Source organism: Rhinolophus ferrumequinum, chromosome 16 (assembly GCF_004115265.2).
Source record: "Rhinolophus ferrumequinum isolate MPI-CBG mRhiFer1 chromosome 16, mRhiFer1_v1.p, whole genome shotgun sequence".
Lineage (NCBI taxonomy): Eukaryota > Metazoa > Chordata > Mammalia > Chiroptera > Rhinolophidae > Rhinolophus > Rhinolophus ferrumequinum.
In genome coordinates this window covers 13,088,869-13,114,222 of record NC_046299.1, presented here as the reverse complement: position 1 = coordinate 13,114,222, position 25,354 = coordinate 13,088,869, and the positions used below count along the sequence as shown (strand labels likewise).

Below are 25,354 nucleotides of genomic sequence, written 5' to 3'. Positions count from 1 at the left end.
GTAAGTCTAAATGGTGAGAAGAAAAAAAGGAGAGTGGTGGCATGAAAGTAGACGTTAGTCTGTTGACAGCAGTGGTAGAGCTAATTGCATGAGAAATGGATAGGACCTTGTTTCAGATTTATTCTCCTTCTAGTTGCTTAATGCAATATAGATACTTAGTGATCATGAGAAGAACAGTTTTGAGTAAATGTTATGTGATTAATAGTCATATGTATATTAATATACATAACGTTCAATTTTGCTCCCTGACAGTGGTTTGATAGTTCCTGAAATAAGAGGAAATGAAACTGTGCCTGAAGTCGTTACGACATCTGGCTACGCACTCTTACATTTTTTTAGTGATGCTGCATATAATCTAACTGGTTTCAACATTTTTTATTCGTAAGTATTTTTAAAAATTTCATATTGTAATGATTCTTGTAGTTCGACTTAGAAGAGTTTACTGTTTGTTTTTGTAAATGTCTTATATCTGAGGAGCAGGCTCGAAACTAGTGTGTTAAATTACAAAATATACAGGATCTCTTCCTAAGTGACAAAATCTTAACATCATGCCTCAAATACTGTCTAAGCTTGTATTAGGATACATTCTAGTCTCAGGACGTTATGCTAGCACGTTGATTTTGGTTAAAAATTATGAAATTTAAAATTGTTGGTAAATGGTTAAGTAAACAAATATGAACTAGTGTAAGTTCACTCGTAGCGACAGGTGTGTGGGATTATTACAGGGAGTCAGTCACTTGCCTTTCTGTGCTCCAAGGGATCCTACTCCTAATATGAAGAGAAGTATGGGAGCTAATGTTTTCATAGTCCTTCCATATTCCATAGACTGTACTGGAGGCCCTGTATGCATTATGTTCTTTCATTCTCGTCACAGTCTGTCAAGTGGGAATTTTTCCCATTTTACACAGGAGGAAATTGAGGCTTTAAGAGATAAGGGAGATGGCTCTACCACTGTCTCCCCTAAAGTAAGAAAAATAGTATTTACTGAGAATCTATGCTGTGTCGTACACTATATATAATTTTTTTTTTAATCTGAAAGTGCAGGGTGAAGTGATGTAGCCAGAGACGGTTTCACAGGAAGGCACAGACACAGGAGTGGCACAGAGCAACTAGACACAGTTGTTTTCTTTTCTTTAGAATGTAGAAAAATGGTAACCAGAGAATTTTTCACCAGAAGTAAAATACTCTAAATATCTACAAAGCTTACAAAATAATCAACCAAAATTCTTTTTCAATTACCTTGAATTTGAATATATGTGAATTATATTTTACAGAATCAACAATTTATTATAGGATTTATTTGTCTCAGGTATGTATGTAAAGGAGAATAAATATATAGTAGAAAGAATGTCATTGATTAAAGGGCCTTAAAATTTGGCAAACATCTCGTTTCTTTGTAACGCCATATAGGTGATAGCATGCTGTTTAAATATTATATAACCAAGTTATATCTTGGCTTCTCATGTTGTTTCATGAGAAACAACATGTTTCTCATGTTGTATTCATGAATTTATTTATTTTTCTGTGAAATATATATTCAAAACATTTGAGTACTTAAGTCTTTACAATGCACTGTGCTTGGAATAGTATATATTCTGCAGATGTTGAGTGTATAATCCTTGGAAGTTTGGAGTCTTGGTAGCCAGGTAAACTCTTTGGATAAACTAAGGCCTGTGGCAAGTAAATATAACTGAATTGCATTAGGGGTAAAAGGGTACAGAAGTTAGTTGAAGTTTCATTGTGAAATTCCATTAAATGAAGTACATAAAACAACATAAAAATGATAAAGCTTACAAAATAATCAACCAAAATTCTTTCTCAATTACCTTGAATTTGAATATATGTGAATTATATTTTACAGAATCAATTCTTGTCCTAACAATTGCTCTGGTCATGGGAAGTGTACAACTAGTAGCTCTGTTCCAAGTCAAGTATATTGTGAATGTGATAAATACTGGAAGGGTGAAGCTTGTGATATTCCTTACTGCAAAGCCAACTGCGGCAGTCCAGATCACGGTTACTGTGACCTAACAGGAGAAAAATTGTGTGTCTGCAATGATAGTTGGCAAGGTAAGAATGTATGGTGTGATGGCTTTTGAAACATTCATTCAAATATCTAGTAGACTAGTACAAATCCACACTCATCTGTTTTGCTATAGTTTGTAACACCCAAGTCTCATGTATTTGTTTTGTTTTTAGAATGTTCAGTGAACAATCAACTTCTTAATAGGTTGCTTCTTAATAAATAGAACTGGTAAAGATTTAATCCACATGCTGTTTTGAGACTCAAGTGACGTTAAATATGAAGCTCTTTTTAAATTGTAGCTGTACAGTCATTGTGATTTTCTGTAATTCTTTGTTGAATCCCCAAAGGTTTGATGACTGACTTTAATGTGTGGTGGATTAAAATTTGATTTATGATGGGTAACATAAATAATTTATTGTGAAAATAAATGTGTATCTTTAAGGTACTGCAGCATATTAAATTTATTTCTTAGGAAAGAGTGACCTCTTGTGGCTATTTTTAAAAGAACGTAGAATATTTAGAAAATAGAAGCTAGAATCTTTCAGCTGTTCATTGCGAAAGATTCCTGGGGAAGAATTTCAAAACCATTTTTACAAATATCTATTATTAAAGATTAATTTTAAATTACATTGAAGAGTTTTAATTGACTTAAGTATTTGGATATAAAATCATAAATTGTGTCACTGTGGAATTAAAAGGAGAGTTAGGCCTGTTATCCATATACTTGCCGATCTATAGCTTACTTTGTACTAAATATACTTATATATCGAGAGCGTACTTTGTGCCAATGTATTAATCCTATTGATAGAGAGAACTTTGACTCAGGAAATCAGGAAATATATATTCCGAAGTTAAGTGATCATGTATTATTATAATATCGTGTAGCAATAGTAGCGATAGGTGCTACGTGTTTCCCCAAAATAAGACCTAGCCCGACAGTCAACTCTAATGCACCTTTGGAGCAAAAATTAATATAAGACCTGGTCTTACTGTACTATAATATAAGACCGGGTCTTATATAATATAATACAATACAATACAATATATAATATAATACCGGGTCTTATATTAATTTTTGCTCCAAAAGATGCATTAGAGCTGATTGTCCAGATAGGTCTTATTTTGGGGGAAGCAGGGTATCTAAGTGAAAACCAAAGGGAATGTGGTCGTCACACAGTAGTATTCCTTACTCTTGAGATAACTTTTAAAAACATGTTACTGAGTTTGTTGAGTACTTCAAAGAATTATTTCAGGCTTCGTATAAATTATGTCCATCTTAAACCCATGTTATCTCATTAAAAAAATTAGTTACGCCAGCCACACAAAATACCAGTGATTACTTATTGAATTGAATTTGATTACCTAGTATGATGATGGCAGATACAAATTTCTTAGTGTTCTTTGATTATACTGTCATGTATTTTATTAAGTGGCTATTTTAATAATCTGTGATCTTTCTTCTCCTAAAAAGTGCCTCAAGTATCTTTTCTTTCATTTCAGTATTGAAACTAAACTAATGTCCTTTTCTAAGGAGAATGGTATAAGAATATATTTAAATTAAGGCCTGAGAAATAGAGGTATAACTTATACACATAATGATTTCAAACTGCTCTTCGACTGCTGTTCATCTCCATTTTGTTTCAACCATCTTGAAAGGAAAAGGGGAATACATTTGTATAACACTGTGGTTTATGAACATATCTTGTCTTTTTGTTCTTTTATCAGTCCTTCTTTGAAAAAGCTTATTTTGTAATATGGTTTAAAATAATGTTGTCTTTTGTTTCCCTGTCCTTTGTTAATTGGCCTTTCACATATTCTCTTTAGTAATGCCTCAAATCATAAAAATTCCTGATTTTTACATGTCTATATGCAAATGGAAATGAGGAAGCAAAAGCAAAATGATAATATGTGTAGTTTTATATATATACATATATATACATATATGTGTGTGTATATATATATATATTTAAATAAATTATAAAATGTACAGAAATCAGATGCACTTTATACCATTATTAATTATAATAATTACAGAAACGATCTCTGAATTGACGTGAATGTTTTGAGGGTAGAGTGCTGTGTGAGAGAGATATTGTGCTTCTTTAGTTAGACTGGTTCCTTTGAGTTCCAAACCTGATCCCTGATTCTATATTTAAGGAAGCATAGCTTACAGTAGCTGGGATTATGACCAAAATTATTAGTGGGGGAAATGAGTTTTTTATTTCAGATGTGTAGAATGGGGAGGAATTTTTGAGGGATAGAGAGAAAGGTTTATTTCTAGGACATCTGAGGAATGATCAAAGACCTAGAAATATTTGAAAATGAGAGCTAAGGAGGCAGTCTTTATAAGATTCAAAATCTGGCAGGTTTTTTTTTTTTACACTTTATTTATTTTGACATTCAGCATTATTTTATATTAATTTCAGGTGTACAGCATAGTGGTTAGACATTTACATAATTTAAGAAGTGATCCCCCTTACTAGTCTAGTACCCACCTGGCACTATGTATAGTTATTACCGTATTATTGACTATATTCTCAGTGCTTTACTTTACATCCCCATGACTATTTGGTAACTACCAATTTGTATTTCTTAATCACCTCACCTTTTTCTCCCTGTCCCCCAATTCCCCTCCCATCTATCACCCCAACAAATCTAGTACCCATCTGATACCACACGTAGTTATTACAATATTACTGACTATATTCCTTATGCTATACCCGACATCCCATGACTACTGTGTAACAACCAATTTGTACTTCTTAATCCCTTCCCCTTTCTCACTCACCCCAAAACTCCCTCCCATCTGGCAACCGTTAAAATGTTTTCTGTATCTATGAGTTTGTTTCTGTTTTGTTTGTTTGTTTATTTTGTTCTTTAGATTCCACATATAAGCGAAATCACATTGCATCTGTCTTTTTCTGTCTGCCATACTCCACTCAGCACAATACCCTCCAGGTCCATCCATGCCACTGCAGGTGGCGAGAACCCATTCCCTTCCATGGCCAACCAATATTCCACTGTATACAGAGGGTACCAAAAAAATGCATACACAATTTAAGAAAGGAAAACTGTATTAAAATTGTAATACTCCAATAATAAATAAAGTATATACCAATAATAAAAGATGAATGCAGTCACGTTTGATTTCTGCAATTACAAGAGGTGCTCAAAGTGGTTACCATCAGCATCCAGACACTTCTGATTATGGTGAACTACTGCTTGAGCAACGTTGACCAAAATGTCCACTTGTATACATTTTTTTTTGTCACCCCCAATATATGTAATAGCTCCTCTTTATCTATTCTTCCATCCGCAAACACCAGACTGCCTCCACGTCTTGGCCATTATAAACAATGCTGCAATGTACACATGGATGCACATGCCCCCTCAAAGTAGCATTTTGGGTTTTTTTCAGATAAATACCCAGAAGTACAATTCCTGGGTCCTTCTTTGTCTCTTATTATAGCCTTTGTTTTAAAGTCTATTTTGTCTGGTGTAAGTATTGCTACCTCAGTTTTTTTTTTTGTTTGTTTTTTGTTTCCACTTTCATGAAATATCTTTTCCCGTCCCTTTTACTTTCAGTCTGTGTGTGCTTTTCAATCGGAAGTGAGTCTCTTGTAGGCAGCGTATGTAAGGGTCTTGTTTTATTATCCATTCAGTCATCCTATGTCTTTTGATTGGAACATGTAATCCATTTCTACTTAAAGTAATTGTTGACCGATATGTAGTTATTGCCTTTTTATTATTCATATTTTTGATCATCTTTGTTTTCTTTTTCTTCTTCTTAAAGAAGTCCCTCTAAGATTCCTTGTAATATTGGTTTGGTGGTGATGAACTCCTTTAGCTTTTTTTTGTCTGGGAAGCTCTTTATCTGGCCTCCGATTCTAAACGATAGCTTTGCTGGGCAGAGTAATCTTGTTTGTAGGTCCTTGATTTTCATCACTTTGAATACTTCCTGCCACTTCCTTCTTGCCAGCAGCAAAGTTTCTGTTGAGAAATCAGCGGCTAGTCTTATGGGAGCTCCTTTGTAGGTAACTAACTGCTCTTCTCTTGCTGCTTTTAAGATTTTGTCTTTGTCTTTAACTTTTGGCATTTTTATTATGATGTGTCTTGGTGTTGGCCTATTTGGGTTTATGTTGTTTGGGAGTCTCTGTGCTTCCTGGGCTTGTATATCGGTTTCCTTCTCCAGATTAGGGACATTTTCTGTCATTATTTCTTCAAACAGGTTTTCGACTCCTTGCTCTCTCTCTTCTCCTTCTGGTACCCTACACTTGATATTGTCCCACAGGCCCCTTAAACTCTCCTCATTTTTATGGATTATTTTTTCTTTTTGCTGTTCTGATTAGGTGTTTTCTGCTACCTTCTAAATTGCTAATTTAATCCTGTGCTTTATCGAATCTGCTGTTGATTCCCTGTAATGTAGTCTTCATTTCCATTATTGTATTCTTTATTTCTGACTGGTTCTTTTTTTATGTTTTCTATCTCTATTTTTATGTTTCCGATCTCTTTGTTGAAGTTCTTCCTGAGATCATCGAACACCTTAATAAACAGTGTTTGGAACTCTGCGTCTGGTAGATTGCTTGTCTCCATTTTGTCTAGTTCTATTTCTGGAGCTGTGTTCTGTTCTTTCATTTGGGAAATGTTTCTTTTTTCCCCCTTTTTGGCTGCCTCCCTGTGTTTGTTTCTGTTTATTAAATAGGGCCGCTATGCCTCTCAGTCTTAGTAGAGTGGCCTTCTGTAGTAGTTGTCCTGTGGGAACCAGTGGTGCAGTCTCTCTGGTCACCAGAGCCAGGTGCTTCAAGTGTTCCTTGTATGGGTTGTGTTTGCCTTCCTTCCTGTTGTTGTTGAGCCTTGGTTTCTGTTTGCATATCGGGGGAGGGATTGACCCTTGGGCTCATTGGTTGTGAGGACTGGCTGTGACTACAGTAGAGGAGCAGTGGTGCAAGGGCTGACCCTACAGAGGCGGGTTCCCTTTAGTGGGTCTGTGATGCCTGCCCAGCCTGCCCTTTGGGTGTGTCACCCTTGGAGGCAGCTGGGTGATGCTCCAGCATGATCTGAAGCTGACCACCAGGTCTTCCAACCCTGGGGCCTCCTGGGAGCAGTGTTGCTGTAGGCCAAGTTTAGCTGCAGCCTGTGTCCTGCCCAGGGCCACTTGGTATGAACCACAAGGCAATCTGCAGATGGCTGCTGCCCACTCTGGGTTTAGAGGTACCTGAAGAGGCCATCCGCAAACTGAGGCTGCCTGTCACTAGTGCTGGGCTTAGGGCCGCTCAGCCAGAGGTAAGGGACATGCTGAAGCCAAATGCTGCTTATTTGGGTTTTATGAATTTTTGAGACATTTTATGAAAGTCCAGAGCATGAGCTAAGACAGGTTATTTGTACAGAAAAGCCACTGGAAGTGTCTTGGGTTGGGTGGGGCATGGTCTCCAGGAATTACTAGGGCAGGGCAGAAGAAAGGTGGTAGCCATTTTAATGGAGACTCATATATGATGTCTACATATACCTGCGTCTGCACGCAGGGAAGGGGGAAGGCTAACAAAGAAACAATGGCTTCCATCAGCTCCTCCGACTGGGAAAAAACTGCTCCTTCAGCCTTCACCTTGAAACCAGACATTTCAGTTCCTCCGCATATGTCCCTGGCACCTTTCGAGCTGCTGCCTCAGCACTGGAGCTCAGAGCGAGTGAGTCCATCAGTGAGTAAGTCTGTGCACGGTCCCTATAGGAGGAACACCTGCGACTCCAGCTGACCTCCATCTCACTAAGCCACAATCTCTGCTGCTTTTCACAACCAGAAATTATGGAGACTTCTCTCCCTCTCTACTGGAACTCTGGGCTGGGGAGCCTAGCATTGGGCTGGGACCCCTCACTCCTCTGGGAGAGTCCTACTGCAGCCGAGATGTGCCTCCTGATTTTTAATGGTCACACGTGGGCATTGGGCAAGCCCGTTCCGTGTCTCTGCTACTCTTACCAGTCTCGAGGTGGCTTTTTCTGTATGTCAATAGTTGTAGGGCTTTGGTTCAGCTAGACTTCAGGTGATTCTCAATGATGGTTGTTCTGTGGCTTAGTTGTAATTTAGATGTGGTCATGAGAGAAGTGAGCACAGAGTTTACCTTTTCCGCCATCTTGACCATAAATGGCTGGCAGTTTTTTTGTAATATGTTATTTAGAACTGTATTCTTTGGGTTAAAAATGATAGGCTGTTGCTACTTTCATTCTATTTTATTCTTTTATGTTGGTTAACTCTAGTTCTTCTCTTTGGTTCTATGCTAGTCTTTACCAAAAAAAAGTGTTATTTTTTTAGAAATCGAGATTTTATTAAGAGAATAGAGGAAAAGCATAGCTTTATGTTAAGTTTTGGGTTTCCTTCCTAACATTTCTCTAGTGCTTGTTCTACCTGGTCTTCCTGTCTCCTTGCTTTCTAAATTAGTTTTTCTGTGTAGCACAGCCTAAGACATCTGCTCAGCCATCACTGTACTTCCACCCACCCTTTTAACTTTCTCATCTTTCTTCCTTAACCATCTAATTTCCTTTTTTTCACCTTTTGAAACGTTTTTCCAAGTTACATAGATGTATATTTTAAGGTTAGATGGCACCATTAAAGTCAATTGTCCCTCTTTTCCTATAGAAGCCACTTAACAAAAACTGAAAACTAAAATAGTAGAGAATCTCAAATAGCTGGTGATGGTAGGAAAACTAACTTGGTGGTGAACACACAATGCAATATATAGATGATGTGTTTTAGAATTGTACACTTGAAACCTATGTAATTTTACTAACCAATGTCACCCCAATAAATTTAATAAAAATTTAAAAAATAAAATAGAGAATATAGAAAATACTAAATGCAGCATTTGAAAAACACACGTTCATTGCATAATGAATGTTTAATTTTGTCATAATGCATAGTTGTTAATGCTATGTGCATATTAAATAGATTACTTAAAGTGTGTACTCACTGTGTGTACTCATCTGCTTCTGTGACATTTGTCACATAGTAAAATTTTTTTTAAGTATTAATAAGTCACAGGAGGGAAAAAGGCAACTTTGAAAAACAGTTTTATTTTAATATGGCTTCCAAAATTGGCATAGCTGAAGAATTTTTAGAAGACATCAAAATCAAGGCGAAACAAATCAGATATCTGTTCATATGTAAAGGATACAGTAAAAGGTTAATTTTCAAAGCAGACTCCAAAGTGTGGTATTTCCCCATCCCACAATCAACTCCCTAACAGAGTGGCTCCAGGTTTCTATCTTTTACATAATGTTAAAAAAAATTGGAATCCCTGGAAGTCTTTGACTGTACGCAACAGAAACTGTTCTGGCTAACTTGAGCAGAAAAGGTGGAAGGTATGGCAGTAACCACTATGTCCCAGCATCCGTTCTTACCTTCTTTTTAATAATAGAATTCATTGAGCTTTTTGGCTCAGCATGTGGCCTTCTGGCTGCAAACCACATTTCTCAGTCTTCCTTGCAGCTAGTATGGCTACTGGACTAAGTTTGGGTCAGGAGGATGCAAGTGGAAGTGCTGTGTGGAAATTTTAGAATATTGACATCTTCCCCAATGACCAGTAAATGACAATAACTGTAGTAACCAGTAGCACTTGCCCATTTGCCTCAAGGATGTTTCATGAGAGAGAAATGAACTTTTAGCTTATTTAAGCAACTTATTTTTGGTTCTCTTAACCTGTAACCTAATACAAAAGGATACTGAGTAGCTCACAAAAGAGATGGAAAGGCTGGAAAAGCCTGGGTTGGAAAGGGGGAGGTACAACAGAAGGCTAAATGGGTAGATTCACAGCAAAGATGGAGCCACAGGAACCTTTGATTAGGATGTTCCTGTCACTGCCACTACTGGCTTGTTCACTGTGGCTACTGCATGCTGCAGGCATGGAGAGAAAGAGTCCTTTATTGTGCCCACATCTTTGTGTCACGAGTGAAGATTTGAAACCCTACTTGGTAGCATCTGCTTGGCTAAAGCTCAGCTTACCCTATACCTCGCTGCCTTAAGATATAGAAATAGAAAATTAAACTTTTCTAATTTGTGTAGAGGGAAGGGATCCTGTTTCTGGAAAAAAAAAAAAATTCACACGTTGCGAGATTTCCCCAAACAGAAGAAAGGGGTTCAAGTGATTGGAATTTCCTAAACAAATACAAGTTTAAATAAAATATTTTAAAGTATAGATTGTTGCTGTAATCGACAAGGAATGGCCTAAGTAGTTCTCTCCTCTCAGAAAAACTTTGCAACTTGAAAAAGATGGTAGGAGTAGACAGTTTATGAAGATAAACCAGTAGCTTTTCGAGGACAATATTTTTTTTCTTAATCCACTACAACAAAACATTTTTTTTCCTCTTCCAGAGAGATGAAAAACAGGTTCATCTATTATATACAAGACTGTTACTTAACCATTTAAAAATTGTCCCTGTTCCTTTCCTATTCCAGAATGCCCAGCTCAGTTGTATCGTTTAATCCTTTTAAATGTGTTTAGGATATTCTTTATGTTTTCAGTCCAGTTCAGGTACAGTTCTCACGTAAGGATTGGGGTTGGTTGTTTTCAGCCTTTACATTATTGATTAAAAGATAGTATCTGAATATGTAAATCATGTAATTTGGTGTTTTTATATAGTGCCTCTGATAAAGTCACACTTTATTTGGACTTTTTTCAGTTTCCTGCGTCTTCTTCGTCCTTTACTATTTCAAGGCCTTTCTGATTCCTGAACTTCCTCCTAGAATAGCCTCACCCATTAACATTCTAAGACTAGGTCAGATACCCCTTTACATGCTTTCATAGGACTCTGCCTTTTTAATTTTTTGCATTTATCACATTTATGTTTGTGTGATCCTTTGGTTATCTTTCCTATTGGAATATAAACTCCATGAATTAAAGATGATTATGTTTTGATCACCTTTGTGTCCTCAGCACCTTCTATAGAGCCTGACATGTATTAATAGTAGGCACTCATTTTTTTTTTTTTCTTTTTTGGTTGAATGAATGAATTACAAATGTATTAGTTTGCTAGTATAGTGATATGTGAACATTCAAATATAGATGTTTTAGAAGACTAGAACTCCAATAAATTATGTAATTTACTTGGTATACAAAACATAATTTTAAGCATTGAGAGAAACAATTGAATGTGAGCAACTGGTTCTTGGATCCTTTGTCTTATATTTGTTTCAAACCTTTGGTTTTAGATTTTAATATTTGCCACTGGGTGGCAGTATTGATTACCAGAGCACACACTTAAACTCCATGGCATTATTCAAGTTGTAAAAGCTTGATAATTTTGTTTATTTAAAAAACATATATAAAATCTTTTAACTCAAACTCATGAATGTTTTATTGTAAAGTATTTTTTTCTATCTTAGTCATATAACATATTAGGACATAATTACTTCAGGATAGTGTATAAGTACAGGTTGATTTGAAGAATTTCACAGGATAGCTTTTATTTTCTTTTTGAAGTTTAGTAATAATAAACATGATCTCTTTCTTTAACTTTGTGGAGAGACAAGAGACATGTAATATACTAGATTCAATTCTTTTCTTTTAGTTCATTTCCCCACCTAGCAAAAACAGCACATCCACCTTTTTGCAAGAGCCGATAAAAATTTTATTCCTGACCTACTTGAAAAGTTGATTGTTTAAAAATAAAAGTAGTGCTGGGAATGTATGTATATAAAACAAGGCTTATTTGCTAATTCATTCATTTATTTAGTTCATTTATGTAACAAAACTTTTTGAGCTTCTAAGTGCTAGACACTATCCTAGGTCTTTCGGATAAATCATGGAACAAAGAAAGCAAAGATCCTTGTGGATCTTCATTCAAGTCAGAGACAGATCATAAATAATAAATATAATATATATGTAGTAAGTATAGTATAGTAGAAAGGGATAACAGTTGTGGAAAAATAAAGTAGAGCTGAGAAAGGGGGATAGATAGATCTGGGGATGGGAGTTACAATTTAAAATAGAATGGTCAGGTCAGGCAATCCTGCAAAGGTGACATTTGAGCAAAGACATGAAGCAAGTGAGGGAGTTAGCCATATGCAAAGGTGACATTTGAGCAAAGACATGAAGCAAGTGAGGGAGTTAGCCATATAGATATTCAAGAGAAGAATATTCCTGGTAGAGGGAACAGTCACTGCAAAGGCCCTACCTGCAAAGGTAGGAACAAGCCTGGTGTGTCTGAGGACAAGCAAAAAGGCCAGCATGTCTGGGCTTGAATTATTGAAGGGGAGATTAGTCAGACATAAGCTCAGAGAAGTTACAGAGCAAGACAGATGATTGGGGATATGGAGTTAAGGGGTTGTTGGAGTGATGGAGGTATGTGGAGAATGGAGCTAGATCAGCTAAGCCTGATGGTTATATGGCATTGTAAGGATTTTGACTTTTACCCTCAGTGAAATGGGGAGCCATTGAAGAAATTTGGGCAGAAGACTGGTATACTCTGACTTGGTTTGAAAAGGATCCTGTTGACTTCTTTATTGAAAATAGACTATGGAAGCAGAGTACCAGTTAAGAGTCTACTGCTGTAATTATAGTCTAGATGAGAGATGATAGTGACGTGGGCAGCCAGTGATGGGGTGAGAATTGCGTGAATACAGCATGTAATTTTAAGGCAGGGTTAATAGGATTTGCTGATGTACTGGATATGGGGGACGAGAGAAAGAAAAGAGTCAAAGATGACTTTAAGATTTTTGATCTCAGAGTAAGATGGAACTGTCATCAACTGATACGAGAAAGATTTTAGGAGGATCAGTTTGATTTCGGTATATTAAGTTTGAGATATCTTTTAGACATCTAAGAGGAGATGATGAAAAGACAGGTGGAGATTAGTGGAGAGAGGTCTGTACTATAGCTATCAATATGGGGGTAGTTGACTTAAAAATGTTAAATTGGAAACTATTAATGGTACATAAAGCCCTGATATCAGATGAGATTACCAGGGAAGTTAATATAGAGAGATTAGAACAGAGGACTGAGCTCTGGGTCACAGCACAATTTACAGAATACAGACTATTCTGTGCTAGACTTATAGTTCCTTATAGAAGTTTACCTCATGTTGAAATATTTACAACCACTTGTTTTGTTGCCTCTGACTTAGATAAGTAGTTCACCCTGTATTTGTCATTTTCAATTAACAAGGACCAAAATCTGTAAAGCTTTCTATTAAGCAATCCACAACTCAAAAATAATAAGTTGGCAACCACTGTTTTTCGCTAACAGAGAGAGCAGTTTCTTTCCATTCTGTAATAGCATCATTGACCTGTGAGTAGTTTTGACCAAGTATTTTTGGAATAGACCTAGTATGGTGTTTACCACTCACACAATTCATTATTTTGTAAAATTAAAATAACTCCAAAACAGCTGTGGACATTTAATACATGCTAAGATTGATAACTGGCCATTGGAGATTGCTTTTATGGTCTAGAAAAATGTTTAGAATAATTTGGATACTGAAACAAAATAAAATTTTTCTAATGATGTTAGAAGATAGGATCCTTGCAGTTATGTTATCTTGTTTTGCCTCTTATTGGAGAACTTCAGACTCAGTACACATTAAATCATAAGACTATTTCTGGAATGTTACAGTAAGTTACATACACTTGTCTTAAAATCTCCCTTCTCAGCATATTTTCCATTTCCTATTAGCAACCCAATTTCTTCTGGGAAATTGCTTTTCACTCATTGAGAGGAGTCTCGATGGGATGATGTATCCGGATACCTCTCTGTTCTAAGCTTGATTTTCCAGCCGCTTTTTAGAATTCTCTGAATTACCCGTATTTTCCCAATAAATTCCCAGTTTTCCTAGCCAAAATTAGTTTCTGTGGCTTACAAGCAAAGAAATCTAACTGCTATAGTAACCCTAGAGATACAGTTAGAGAGTATATATGTTTTTCTGTTATTGGATTTATTTAAAATATCAGAAGTGGTATCAGCAGTATAGAGTTATTTATAGAAATTCAGTTTAACAACCTGCATTTGATGTAGTTCAAAGTTAGCAGTATTTATGTAATCTCAATTGAGAACTGCAAAGAGAAAATAAAATTTGGCGTTTTAAATATGTACCTAATGGTAAAATAAATATTTTTTTCTTAATGGCATAGATTATATATGAATTAAAGGTCTTAGCCAAAACTGTATTGAAAAGAATTCTAAAACTCTGGAGCAAGATTTTTAAAAAAATCTCTTATTTGACTGTATAACTTTTTGATTTCTTTTCCTGCTTTAAGTGATATAAAGAAACTCTAATTCTTGCTTTGAGAAATCAAAGCTTGCTGTTAAAATATGAATCGGTAAAAGGACAAGTGCCTCATTGTTGAAGGAGTTAAAATTTTACTGCTTGGTTTCCCATTCTGCATCTTTGTACATAGCGGTTATAGTTTTTCTAGTAGCGTCAGAAATTAGTATATCGATCTAATCATAAATTTGGGGGACTTTTGGGGAATTGCTGTCTAACTCACTTGAGGACTTTAAATTTTTATCCTTTATGCAAGCAAAGTTATTTTATAAATTTAATTTGTGTAAAATGAATAAAATTTTTTGTACTGATTTCTATGATAAAATCAGAGATGGTTTCCTTTAGAAAAACTTTTTCCAGTGTAAAATAATTAGAATACCTGGGGAAGAAAGAAACAATGTAATTCAGTAGTTCTGGAATTGCTTTAGAAAAACTTTCAAAACTTTGTAGTACTTTATTCTATGTTTTGTCATTTACAATTATTTGTCAATTGGATTTACTTTGATTATAGGAATTCTGTACTTAAAAATTTTCTGTGTTTTTGCAATATATATTTATAATGACTCATAATACTAGTCTTCATTAACCTAGTTTGCCTGCGGACTTAATTATACTTAGTTTCCTTGTGTATAAAGTGAGGGGATTGACTTAATAAGGTTACTATTATGAAGTTTTTATTAGCGTATTAAATATTAAGTACAATCTCATTTTATCTTCCCAGAATCTTATGTTTTTCTAGGTGTAATCTCAGTGATTATATTGAAGATTATAGAAGTTAACTAACTCATCCAAGGTTTCACAGCTAATAAGTAGGAAAGCTACCATGTTTCCCCGAAAATAAGACCTAGCTGACCATCAGCTCTAATGCGTCTTTTGGAGCAAGAATTAATATAAGACCTGAGGGTATTATATTATATTAGACCCAGTCTTATAATAAAATAAGACTGGGTGTATTATATTATATTGTATCGTATCATATATCATATCATATTATATTATATAAGACATGGTCTTACTTTAGTGAGACAGGGTCTTACACTAAAGTAAGAATGGGTCTTATATTAATTTTTGCTCCAAAAGACGCATTAGAGCTGAGGGTCCAGCTAGGTGTTATTTTTGGGGAAACACAGTAGGTTAGGCTACATATCTCATGCTCTTAGTTTTTTATAGCTCTATGGTTATTTTCATTCATTCATTCAATAAATGTGTACTGAGGCCAATCAAGTAGAGGTTGTAGGCTAAATTAAGGATTTTTTGTTTTATTTTAAGTGTGGTGGGAAATTATTGAAAGATTTTGAGTAGGGGAATGATCGGAGGGATTTCTATTTTTAATCACTCTGCATTGTGGAGAGTTGAATGTGACCGGAAGGGAGCAAGAATGGAAATATAGAGACCAGTTTGGAGACTATTGCAATAGAGTGAATGGTGGCTTGAACTAGGATGGTAGTTGTAAAGGAAGGGATTAGTGGTTGGAGTGTGGTAGGGGTGACAGAACTGAAAAATATTTATAATTGTACGGTATAGGCACCAACCTATCAAAATGGATGCTGGCCTTAGTTCTGGAGCAGAATCCTGGATGAGGCGTGCTATACCTATACCTGGCATATTCTCTTTAGCTGTTGACTGTGGAGAGGTCTGGGTTATGTCAGGGGAAGGGCCAGGGGAGCTGGGAAGGGAAGGCTGGGTACTTGGGTATGTGAAGCAGCATCTACTTCATTGAAGCATTTCCATATTTAGAAGTTGGAAAGGATGTAGCCCTGCGTACCTAATGAATGTCAGTCTAGGATTTGTTGGTGGATTAGATGTTGGGTATGAAACATCAAAATTTTAGTTTTGGACGTGTTAAGTTTGAGATGATCATTAGGTATCCAAGTGGAAATGTCATGTAGGTGGTTTGACTTTGAGTCTGGAATTCAAGAGAGATTGTAGGGCTGGAGATACAAATTTGAGAGGGGTCAGTGTATAATTCTACATCGTATGATTATAGGACAGCCTTTTCTCCTCAAACGTCTGTCTCTCAGCAGCCTGTCACTAGTGCCCAAAGTTACAGCATTAGAAATTTATTCCTAGTTTTGGATTATTAAACTATACATAACCTGTGGAAAAGGCAGCATGTTGAATTATTATGAAAACCCACTGTAATGTGAATTAGTTTATTATATCTTTTTTGAGCTAGCTGAGATCCGCTTACCTTGAGGAGATTCCCATATCGATTGATAGAAGTTATTGCAGGGAGAGTTATTCAGAGATGTTGTATGAGGGGCTAGTTATACAATGGTAGAAAACTTTTCATGGACATGTTCTTATAAAAAGGTAGTCTTAGATAGCCTTAAAAGTAGATCTCAACATTAGATTTTTAATGGATGATGAAGGCTGTGTGTATATAAAGTGTTCTTTATAGTTGAGCTTTAAATTAATGTTCAGTGTATGAATTTACGTTTTAAATCTTTTTAGTTATAGAATGCAGAAAGCTACAAATTATAACATCTAATTGTCCTTAAAATAAGTCATACTCATAAATCTTTCATTCTATTTATACTTATTAATTTGTAGTAAAATAAAGACAATCTGTAGAGTTTAGCTATAGACTAATCCTTCTAATAAGTTCTAAAAGTTACATAAAATGTGGTAGTAAAAAAAAGATAGGAAAAATTTTGACTGCTATTTTCTTTCGAGTAGAAAAATCAGATATTTTAGATTATGGAGTAAAATTTACAAAAATTCTGGTATTCTTGTTTTCGGTATTAAATAATATTTAGTTTAAATACATTCATTAAATTAATACATTTAGTTATTAGTATTAGTTTCCTATAACTGCTATAACGAATTACCACAAACTTACCATTCTGGAGGTTACAAGTCTAAAATCACTGGGCCAAAGTCAAGGTGTTGTCAGGGCCATACTCCCTCTGGAGGCTTTGAGAAAGAATCTACACCTTGACTTTTCCAGCTTCCAGCGCTACAGTCCCTACATTTCTTGCTTCCTTTTCCCTTTCTTTGTCCTTAAAACTTTCAGCACAGCATCTTGCTTCTGTGGTCACGTTGCTTTCTTCTTCTGTAGTCAGATCTCCCTCTCTTACGGACACTTGTGATTATGTGTAGAGCCCACTTGGATAATCCAGGATAAACTCCCCAGTTCAAGACCGTAATTTAATTATATCTGCACAGTCACTATTGCCAGGTAAGCTGGCATTCACAGGGTTCAGTGATTGGAACCTAGAAATCTTATTCAGCCTTCCACAAACTACTCTGAAATATTTTGCTTTAGTGCAAATTCCATAGAGATATTACTGATTTAAATATATCCCTGATTCTGTTAAGAATTTTATAGGCCATTGTTCCCTATCAAACTCTTTGTCAAGTAACCCCCTAGTATTATTTGACTGCACCCAACTCTGTGTCTGTAGGTGGTAACTGTTTTTAAGTATTTATTTAGAATGAGTTTCAAATAATTACAAAAGTTGCAAGAATAAGAATAGCAAAGAATATTCGAATGTCCTTTACCCAGATTCACCTATTACTAACATTCTACTGATGGGCTGTTGTTCATTTAACCCAAGTTAAATGAGTTCTAAGTAAGTTAGAATTGTGGTTAAAATTTTTTTAAATCAGTGTGTTCCTTTCATTTCTTTGATTACCAAGGAATAGTTCACAGTCTTTTCGCTCAGAAATAATACAGTTTTGTATATCTGATTTAAAAGAATGTGTCATTATCAAAGAGATAATCCAGGGTGTTACCGCCTTGTACCTGAAAAATAGACTCATAGAATGTAAGTTTTGAAAAGGACTTTGAAGATGAATGAATGTATGGGTGAGTGAACATAAACAAATAAAACTGTGTAGGCTAATGCTTCTCAAATTAGGGTCTGTTTGGAAGTTTTAAAGTGTTGTGATTCAATGATAATCTAAAACTTTTTGATATAACCAACTTTTAAGATAAAATGATTGATCTTATAATTGGGTAAAAATGCCCCTTGACTGCAGTGCCAGCGCTATGTTGACTCTTGAGTTGGGACCAAGTAGTATTCCGTATTATAGGATAAAAAGGAAATTACTGAAGTGTACTGATGCTTCTGTGACAATTGAAGATCAAATGATGATATGGCATATTATATGAATTAAAAAGGTTTATGAAAGGTAGAGGAAAGAGAAGTGATGGGAAGATTATGTTGTCAAAATAATGTAAATATCCTAGATGTATAGAAAATGTGCTATAAGAATTAATATAATTTTCAACCTGGGACCAATGATTTAGTTTGAGCAAAACAGCACCAACTACATATTAAGTAAACATTAATTTTTTTGGTTTTATCAGTTTGTTTATATATCATATAATTTATACATTTATGTTTGTGTTTATAAAAACTTTAAACAAAAGGAGTTTATGTTTAGTTTTTGTTCAAGCATATTTTAGTTTAGTAAAATTAAAAATCATTTACGAACCTTCTAAGTTTGGTGAAAATATATTTTCTTTAGGAGCATTCCTTCCGTTATTTAAGTTTGAGAAACTAATCTAGGCTATTCTACTGCTGATGAGGAAAGCAAGACTCATGAGTAACATTGTGAATATGGATAGGAAAGGCAGTGTTTTCAACTTATAGTATTTAAGTTATCTTGAGCTAATTAATATTTTTATTTTATTATGCATAATAGTTTTTCTTTTTGAAAATAATAAGCCCTCCCTACTGATGCCAATTTTGGTTATTAATAATAATAATGCTAAGAAAAAATGTAATTTTTATTTTTATATTTGTTTAATAGTTTACAATTTACAAATGCTTTCATCTCCACTGTCTTTTAAAAAAAATTAAATATTTATAATAACCCTTAGGGGATAGGTTGTTATTTCTGTTTTATAGATGAAGGCTTGATGATGATGGGAGAGGTAAACAGACTTGCCCAAGGTCACACTTCTAGTAAGTGACAGAACTGGGATTTAAGTACATTGCTTTCTATTCTAATATTCTAGTAGTAAAGTAAATATGAAATTTCATGTTATTTCAATGATTCTTTCAGATTGTTAAATTTATTTTAACATCTGAGTGTATGATTAGCCCCCTCTCCCATAGGCATTACATTTCGTGTTAGACTTTTCCTTGTAAGCTATAGTTTAGACGATTTCTTATGTACATTTATTAATATGAGCATTGAAGTTTTAGTTCTCTTAATCCATATATTGTTTCTGTAAGCTAAGTTCTCTGTTTAATGCATTGTGCTTTTTTTTTTTTTTTTTTTTTTTTTTTTTTTTAAATAGGTCCGGATTGTTCTTTGAATGTTCCTTCCACTGAGTCTTACTGGATTCTGCCAAATGTTAAACCCTTCAGCCCTTCTGTAGGTCGGGCTTCCCATAAAGCAGTTTTACATGGAAAATTTATGTGGGTGATTGGTGGATATACTTTTAACTACAGTTCTTTTCAAATGGTCCTGAAGTAAGTGTTTTTTCTTTTTCAGATTTTCACAATCTATTATTTAGGCTGGATTTTTTTGGTAGCAAGACTATCCTAAATGTCTATTTTATTGCTTTCCAAATTTATGAATGTTTGTTTTTTGTGATAGTATCTATTTGCCAAGTGGAAGTGATTTGATAATCTATGAATCCAGTATATCTATAGTTAAATATTTGCCATTGTGCATATAGGATTGTTTTGTGTAGTTATTTCATTGCTTGTCTAGAGTGCTTTTAATAAATTCTAAGTAAGAAAATATTAACTTCAAGTAAGGTCAGGTCTTTATTAGACGTTATGAATCCTGCCCCATTTTATTTCTTCAGAATGAAGTTTAATTGCTTATATTAAAATACTTTATTTGTCCTGTAAATTAATTTACCTGAACTTTTTTTACTTTGAATTAGCTTTACAAGCTTTTGTTGGGATAACAGTGCCAGCATTTTAAAATAGATCTTTCATTCGCTGTTGTCTCAATAGAGATTGTTCTCTGCATGATTGGATGATAAGGGGAATCACGTGGATGGCAGCTTTATCTGATTTCTTTTCAGCTGGTGATTGTATTTTATGAACGTTCAATAATAGTATAAAAGAAGAAATGGGAAGAATAATTTGATTATCATTGTTGTTTTTAGTGGTGATATTCATAATATGTAATAACCAGTGTAACCTGGGCATCAGCCAATCAGAACTGCCCCTGGAGAGTATACCGTAATGGTGTGTCCCCAAAAGGTAGCTGGATATGGAGATTAATACACAGGGCACCCAGTAAAACTTGAATTTCAGATAAACAATGAATAATTTTTTAGTGTAAGTAGACCCTTGCAATATTCTTTTTTGATTTTGTCCCAAATAGTGCATGGGTTCTTCCTGTACTAATAAATTGTCATTTTGTGAAATTCATATTTAACTGGCATCCTGTGCTTTATCCAGCAACCCTACCCACTAAAAATATTAGCTCTGTTAATTTGGGATATTTAAAAATTCTGCTCATAATTGGAGATTGCTTTAAAACTGTGATTGAATATGATCAGAATTAAAGTTTAAAATAAATTCTGGAGAGAGGAAGAGTTTTAAGTAAATATTTAAGTGAACAATTAGAATTCTGTAATGCAAATATGAAGGATAAAATATAGTAGAAATAATTGAAAGAGAGCTAGTAAGATTAAAATGAATTGCTAAGATATAAAAAGAACCTGAAGAAATGAGATTTAAATGTGAAAACAAAAAGGAAATTAACTATGCTTATTGAAAATGAAAAGCCTGTGAAAATCAAGTAAAATGGTTTTTGCATTTTTAATGGGCTGTAAGAAAGAACACAGAAGAATATGTAAGACCAATGTGGTCCACAAAGTCTGAGATATTTACTATCTGGCTCTTTTACAGAAATAGTTTGGTGAGTCCTAATTTATGGTTACTTGGTGGAAAGCATTGTGTTGGGTGCAGGTACTTGTAGGTAGGTAGCATAGTAGTGAGTCTGTGGAATTTATGTTCTGATTGATTATGTTTCCTCATTTGTATCATACACGTGTATCTTATAACTCCGGTGTTAGGAAATAAGTTAAACATAATGGTGGAAAGAGATTTTGTTACCCTTCCCTTTATTGTTTTGTGAAGGGAGCTTCCTTCCCTTTCCTAATGAGTTGGAGGAAGAAAGAGAAGCGGGGAGATAATAATTGATGGTGAGCTTCTTAAACAAGGTCTTAGTCAATTGTTGACTATATGCTTCTTTTTGTACGTTTTGGCAAATTGAAGAGACTTAAGGGTAGAGTAATGGTGACAACTGAACTGGAATTCTGTTAGATAAGCATTTGAGAGTCATGGTTTGGAACTTCTGTTTTCATATGTATATTTTCAGACCAAAGAACAAATATTAATTTTCATTTTTTTATCCAGTAATCCAAATCGTACCTTAGTTTTACAAAAGTTTCTATCTTAATAGATTCATTTACACACTCTCTCAAACAACTGATTAATAAACAAGGTGTATTTGTGCAGGAAATATGTACTTCTTGGTTAATTTATTAATGCTAAGCTAAGTATGTGTAAAAGGATAAAAATGAATATGTAAAGCAAATGGCTGTTGTAAAAATGGAGAGAATTTCCATCTATTTTCAAAAGAAAAAGCTGCCTTTGTTTTTTAATCTAAAAATGCAGAACAGCTCGCTATTGTTTAGGTTAAGCAATTGGTTGAAGTTGTTAAAGCAATCGAACAAATTAATTCCAGTAATAAATAGCCTTGTCAAGTTAATGTATATTACACAATTAAGTTATTGAATCTTAATTTAGAGTAGGTATATCTTGAGCGTCTTTATTAAAAATACCTAATATAGTCCATGAAATTATGAGTTTATTCTAATTGTTTTGAATTGAATGAATACTTGAATACAGATGAAGAAAGCATATGCAGAATAAAAGAGTAAAAGTGACTCTTAGTTTATGAAGTTATTTTTTTCTTGCTTTTAGTTACAATTTAGAAAACAGTATATGGAATGTAGGAACTCTGTCACGGGGACCTCTCCAGAGATATGGACACTCTCTTGCTTTATATCAGGTATGGATCCTGCTTTTTAAATTTTAATCATTTTTTTAGTTTACCTTAGAGAAAAACAATACTAAATCTCAGATTTATTTCAAACACTTAATGAGAACAATAGATCATACGGATCACAATAACTTGAGGTGTTATAGACTCATATACTAGGTTAATAAACAAAATAGATTTTAGTACAATCTTCCATGGCACCTGAGAAGGAAGAAATAAAGATTGACTTTTTATCTGTGGCTTTATACCTAGTCATCAAGCCAATCACTTTCCCCCCCCTAAATTGTGGTAAAATACACATTTTAACCATTTTTAAGTTAGAATTCCGAGGCATTAAGTACATTCAAATTGTTGTGCAACCATTACCACTATTACTTCCAGACCGTTTTTCATTTTGCAGAACTGAAACGCTATACCCAGTAAAGATTAACTCCCTGTTCCCGTTTCCCCAGACTTTGGTAACCATCCTTCTACTTTCTGTCTCTGTGAATTTGGCTGCTCTGGGTACCTCATGTAATTGGGATCATACAGTAGTTGCCCTTTAGTGACTGGCTTATTTCACTCAGCGTAATGTCTCCAAGGTTCATCACGTTGCAGCATATGTCAGACTTTCTTTCCTTTTTGAGCCTGAATAATATTCCATTGTATGTATAGACCACATTTTGTTTAACCCTTTATCCATAGATAGACACTTGGGTTGCTTTTACCTTTTTGACTATCATGAATAATGCTGCTGTGTAAATGGGTGTACAGATATCTGCTCCTGTTCCCGCTTTCAATTCTTTTGGGTAAATAGCCAGATTTGCTGGATTATATGATACTTAGATTTTTAATTTGTTGACCGACTGCTGTATTGTTTTCCACAGTAGCTGCACCATTTTACATTCCTACCAGTAGTGCACAAGGGTTCCATGTCTTCCGTATCATTGTCAACATTTGTTATTTTCCGGATTTTTTTTTTTTATTTTAATAATAGCCATCCTAAGGAGTGTGGAAGTGGTTTTGATTTGTTTCCTTAATGATCAGTAATGTTGAACATCTTTTCAAATGCTTCTCGGCTATTTGTATGCCTTCCTGGAGAAATGTACTATGTTCAGGTCCTTTGCCCATTTTTTAATTATTTGTTTTTCTGTTTTTGAGTTGTAGTTCATCTTTATATATGTTGGATATTAACCCCTAATATGGGTACATGATTTGCAAATATTTTCTCCCATTCTTTGGGCTCTCTTTTTACTCTGTTGATAGTGGCTTTTGATGTGCAAAAGTTTTTAACTTTGACATAGTTTATCTGTTTTTTCTTTTATTAACCTGTTTGTTCCTTTGGTGTGACATCCAAGAAATCATTGCCAAATCCAATGTCATGAAGCCTTTTCCTTATGTTTTCTTTTTAAGAGTTTTAAAGTGTTCTTGTGTATAGCCCTTTAATTCATTTTGAGTTAATTTTTGTTTATGGTGTACAGTAAAGGTCGTACCTATCTCATTCTTTTACATGTGGATATTCAGTTTTCCCAGCATAATGTGTTGAAAAGACTGTCTTTTCCCCATTGAGTGGTTTTGGCACCATTGTTCAAAATCATTTGACCATATATGTATATATATGAGGGTTTATTTCTATTAGGTTGGTGCAAAAGTAATTGTGGTTTTTGCAATGTTTTTAACCTTTTAAACTGCAATTACTTTTGCACCAACCTGATAAGTCTGTGTTTATGCCAGTACCACACTGTTTTGATTACTGTAATTTTGTAGTAAGTTTTGAAATGAAGTGTGAGATCTCTAACTTTTGCCTTACTTTTCAAGTTTGTTTTGTCTATTCAGGGTCCCTTACGATTCTTTATAGATTTTAGGATAGATTTTTCTAATTCTGCAAAAATGTTACTGGGATTTTGATAGGGATTGCATTATAATCAGTTATTTTTATGTACTTGAGGGATTCATGAATTTAGCCTGATTAAAATGACAGGCTACATAACAGGTTTTTATTTTGAATCAACAAAGACTCATGCATTTTTGTGGTCTGTGACTAGACCCTTCAAATCAGAATTTATGTATTTTCTGAGCTTACTTAAGAAAAATTGGGAAATACAGGTAGTAAAGAATAAACTACCACTTTTTTATTGCATATGCATGTTTTAAAAATAAAACAAAAATCTTTATGTATAGATGTAGTGTGTATATGCTTCTTTCTTTTAGTTTTGTTTTTTACTTTTTTGATTTATTTCATTTTTTTGTAACAGCTTTATTGAGATATAATTGACATACCATATAATTCACTTCGTAAAAGTGTGCAGTTGAATGATTTTCAGTGTATTCAGTGTTGTGAAACCATCTCTTGCATATTTGTGCAAAATTGCAGAGTTGTGTATTCAATTTTTAGAACATTTTCATCACCTCACAGAGAAACTCTGTATCCTTTAGCTATCACCTGAAACCTCCTCATCCTCCCAGCCTTAAGCAATCATGAACCTACTTCCTAACTCTATAGATTTGTCTATTCTAGAAATTTCAAACAGATGAAATTATATACCATATATGGCTTATGATTGGTGTGTTGTAACATGTATCAGTACTTCATTTTATCACTAAATAATATTCTATTGTATGGGTATGTATATAATACTACATTTTGTTTATCCTTTTGTCAGTTGATGGACATTTGGGTTGTTTCCACCTTTCAACTATTATGAATAATACTGCTATGAATATTTATGTATAAGTTTTTGTGTGAACATATGCTTTCATTTCTCTTAGGTGTATACATATGATTGGAATTATAAGGTGAAATGGTAACTCTGTATTTAACTTTCTGGGGAATTGACAGACTGTTTACCAAAATGGCTGTACCATTTTATACGAGTATTCCCTCTAGCCGTGTATAAAGCCTCCAGTTTCTAGATACTTGCTGGCTCTTGTTAGCATCTGTCTTTTTTATTATAGCCATACTAGTGGGTGTGAAGTGCTGTATCATTCTGTTTTGATTGCATTTCCTTTTTGACTAATGATGGTGAGCATCCTTTCATGTTTTTATTGACTGTTTGTAGTTTCTTTGGAGAAATGTCTGTTCAGGTTCTTTGCCCATTTTTAAATTGGGTTATT

At 34.4% G+C, this 25,354-nt stretch overlaps 1 protein-coding gene across 1 annotated transcript in view; it reads left to right on the top strand.

Annotated features, from left to right (window-relative positions):
• The window catches only part of ATRNL1 (attractin like 1), a 573,257-nt gene that overhangs the window by 26,100 nt on the left and 521,803 nt on the right, over positions 1 to 25,354 (top strand). Inside the window, exons 4-7 of the mRNA XM_033131140.1 lie at positions 253 to 381; positions 1,862 to 2,070; positions 19,527 to 19,701; positions 22,183 to 22,270. Coding sequence (XP_032987031.1) covers positions 253 to 381; positions 1,862 to 2,070; positions 19,527 to 19,701; positions 22,183 to 22,270 — 601 coding nt within the window. The remainder of the gene's footprint in view (positions 1 to 252; positions 382 to 1,861; positions 2,071 to 19,526; positions 19,702 to 22,182; positions 22,271 to 25,354) is intronic.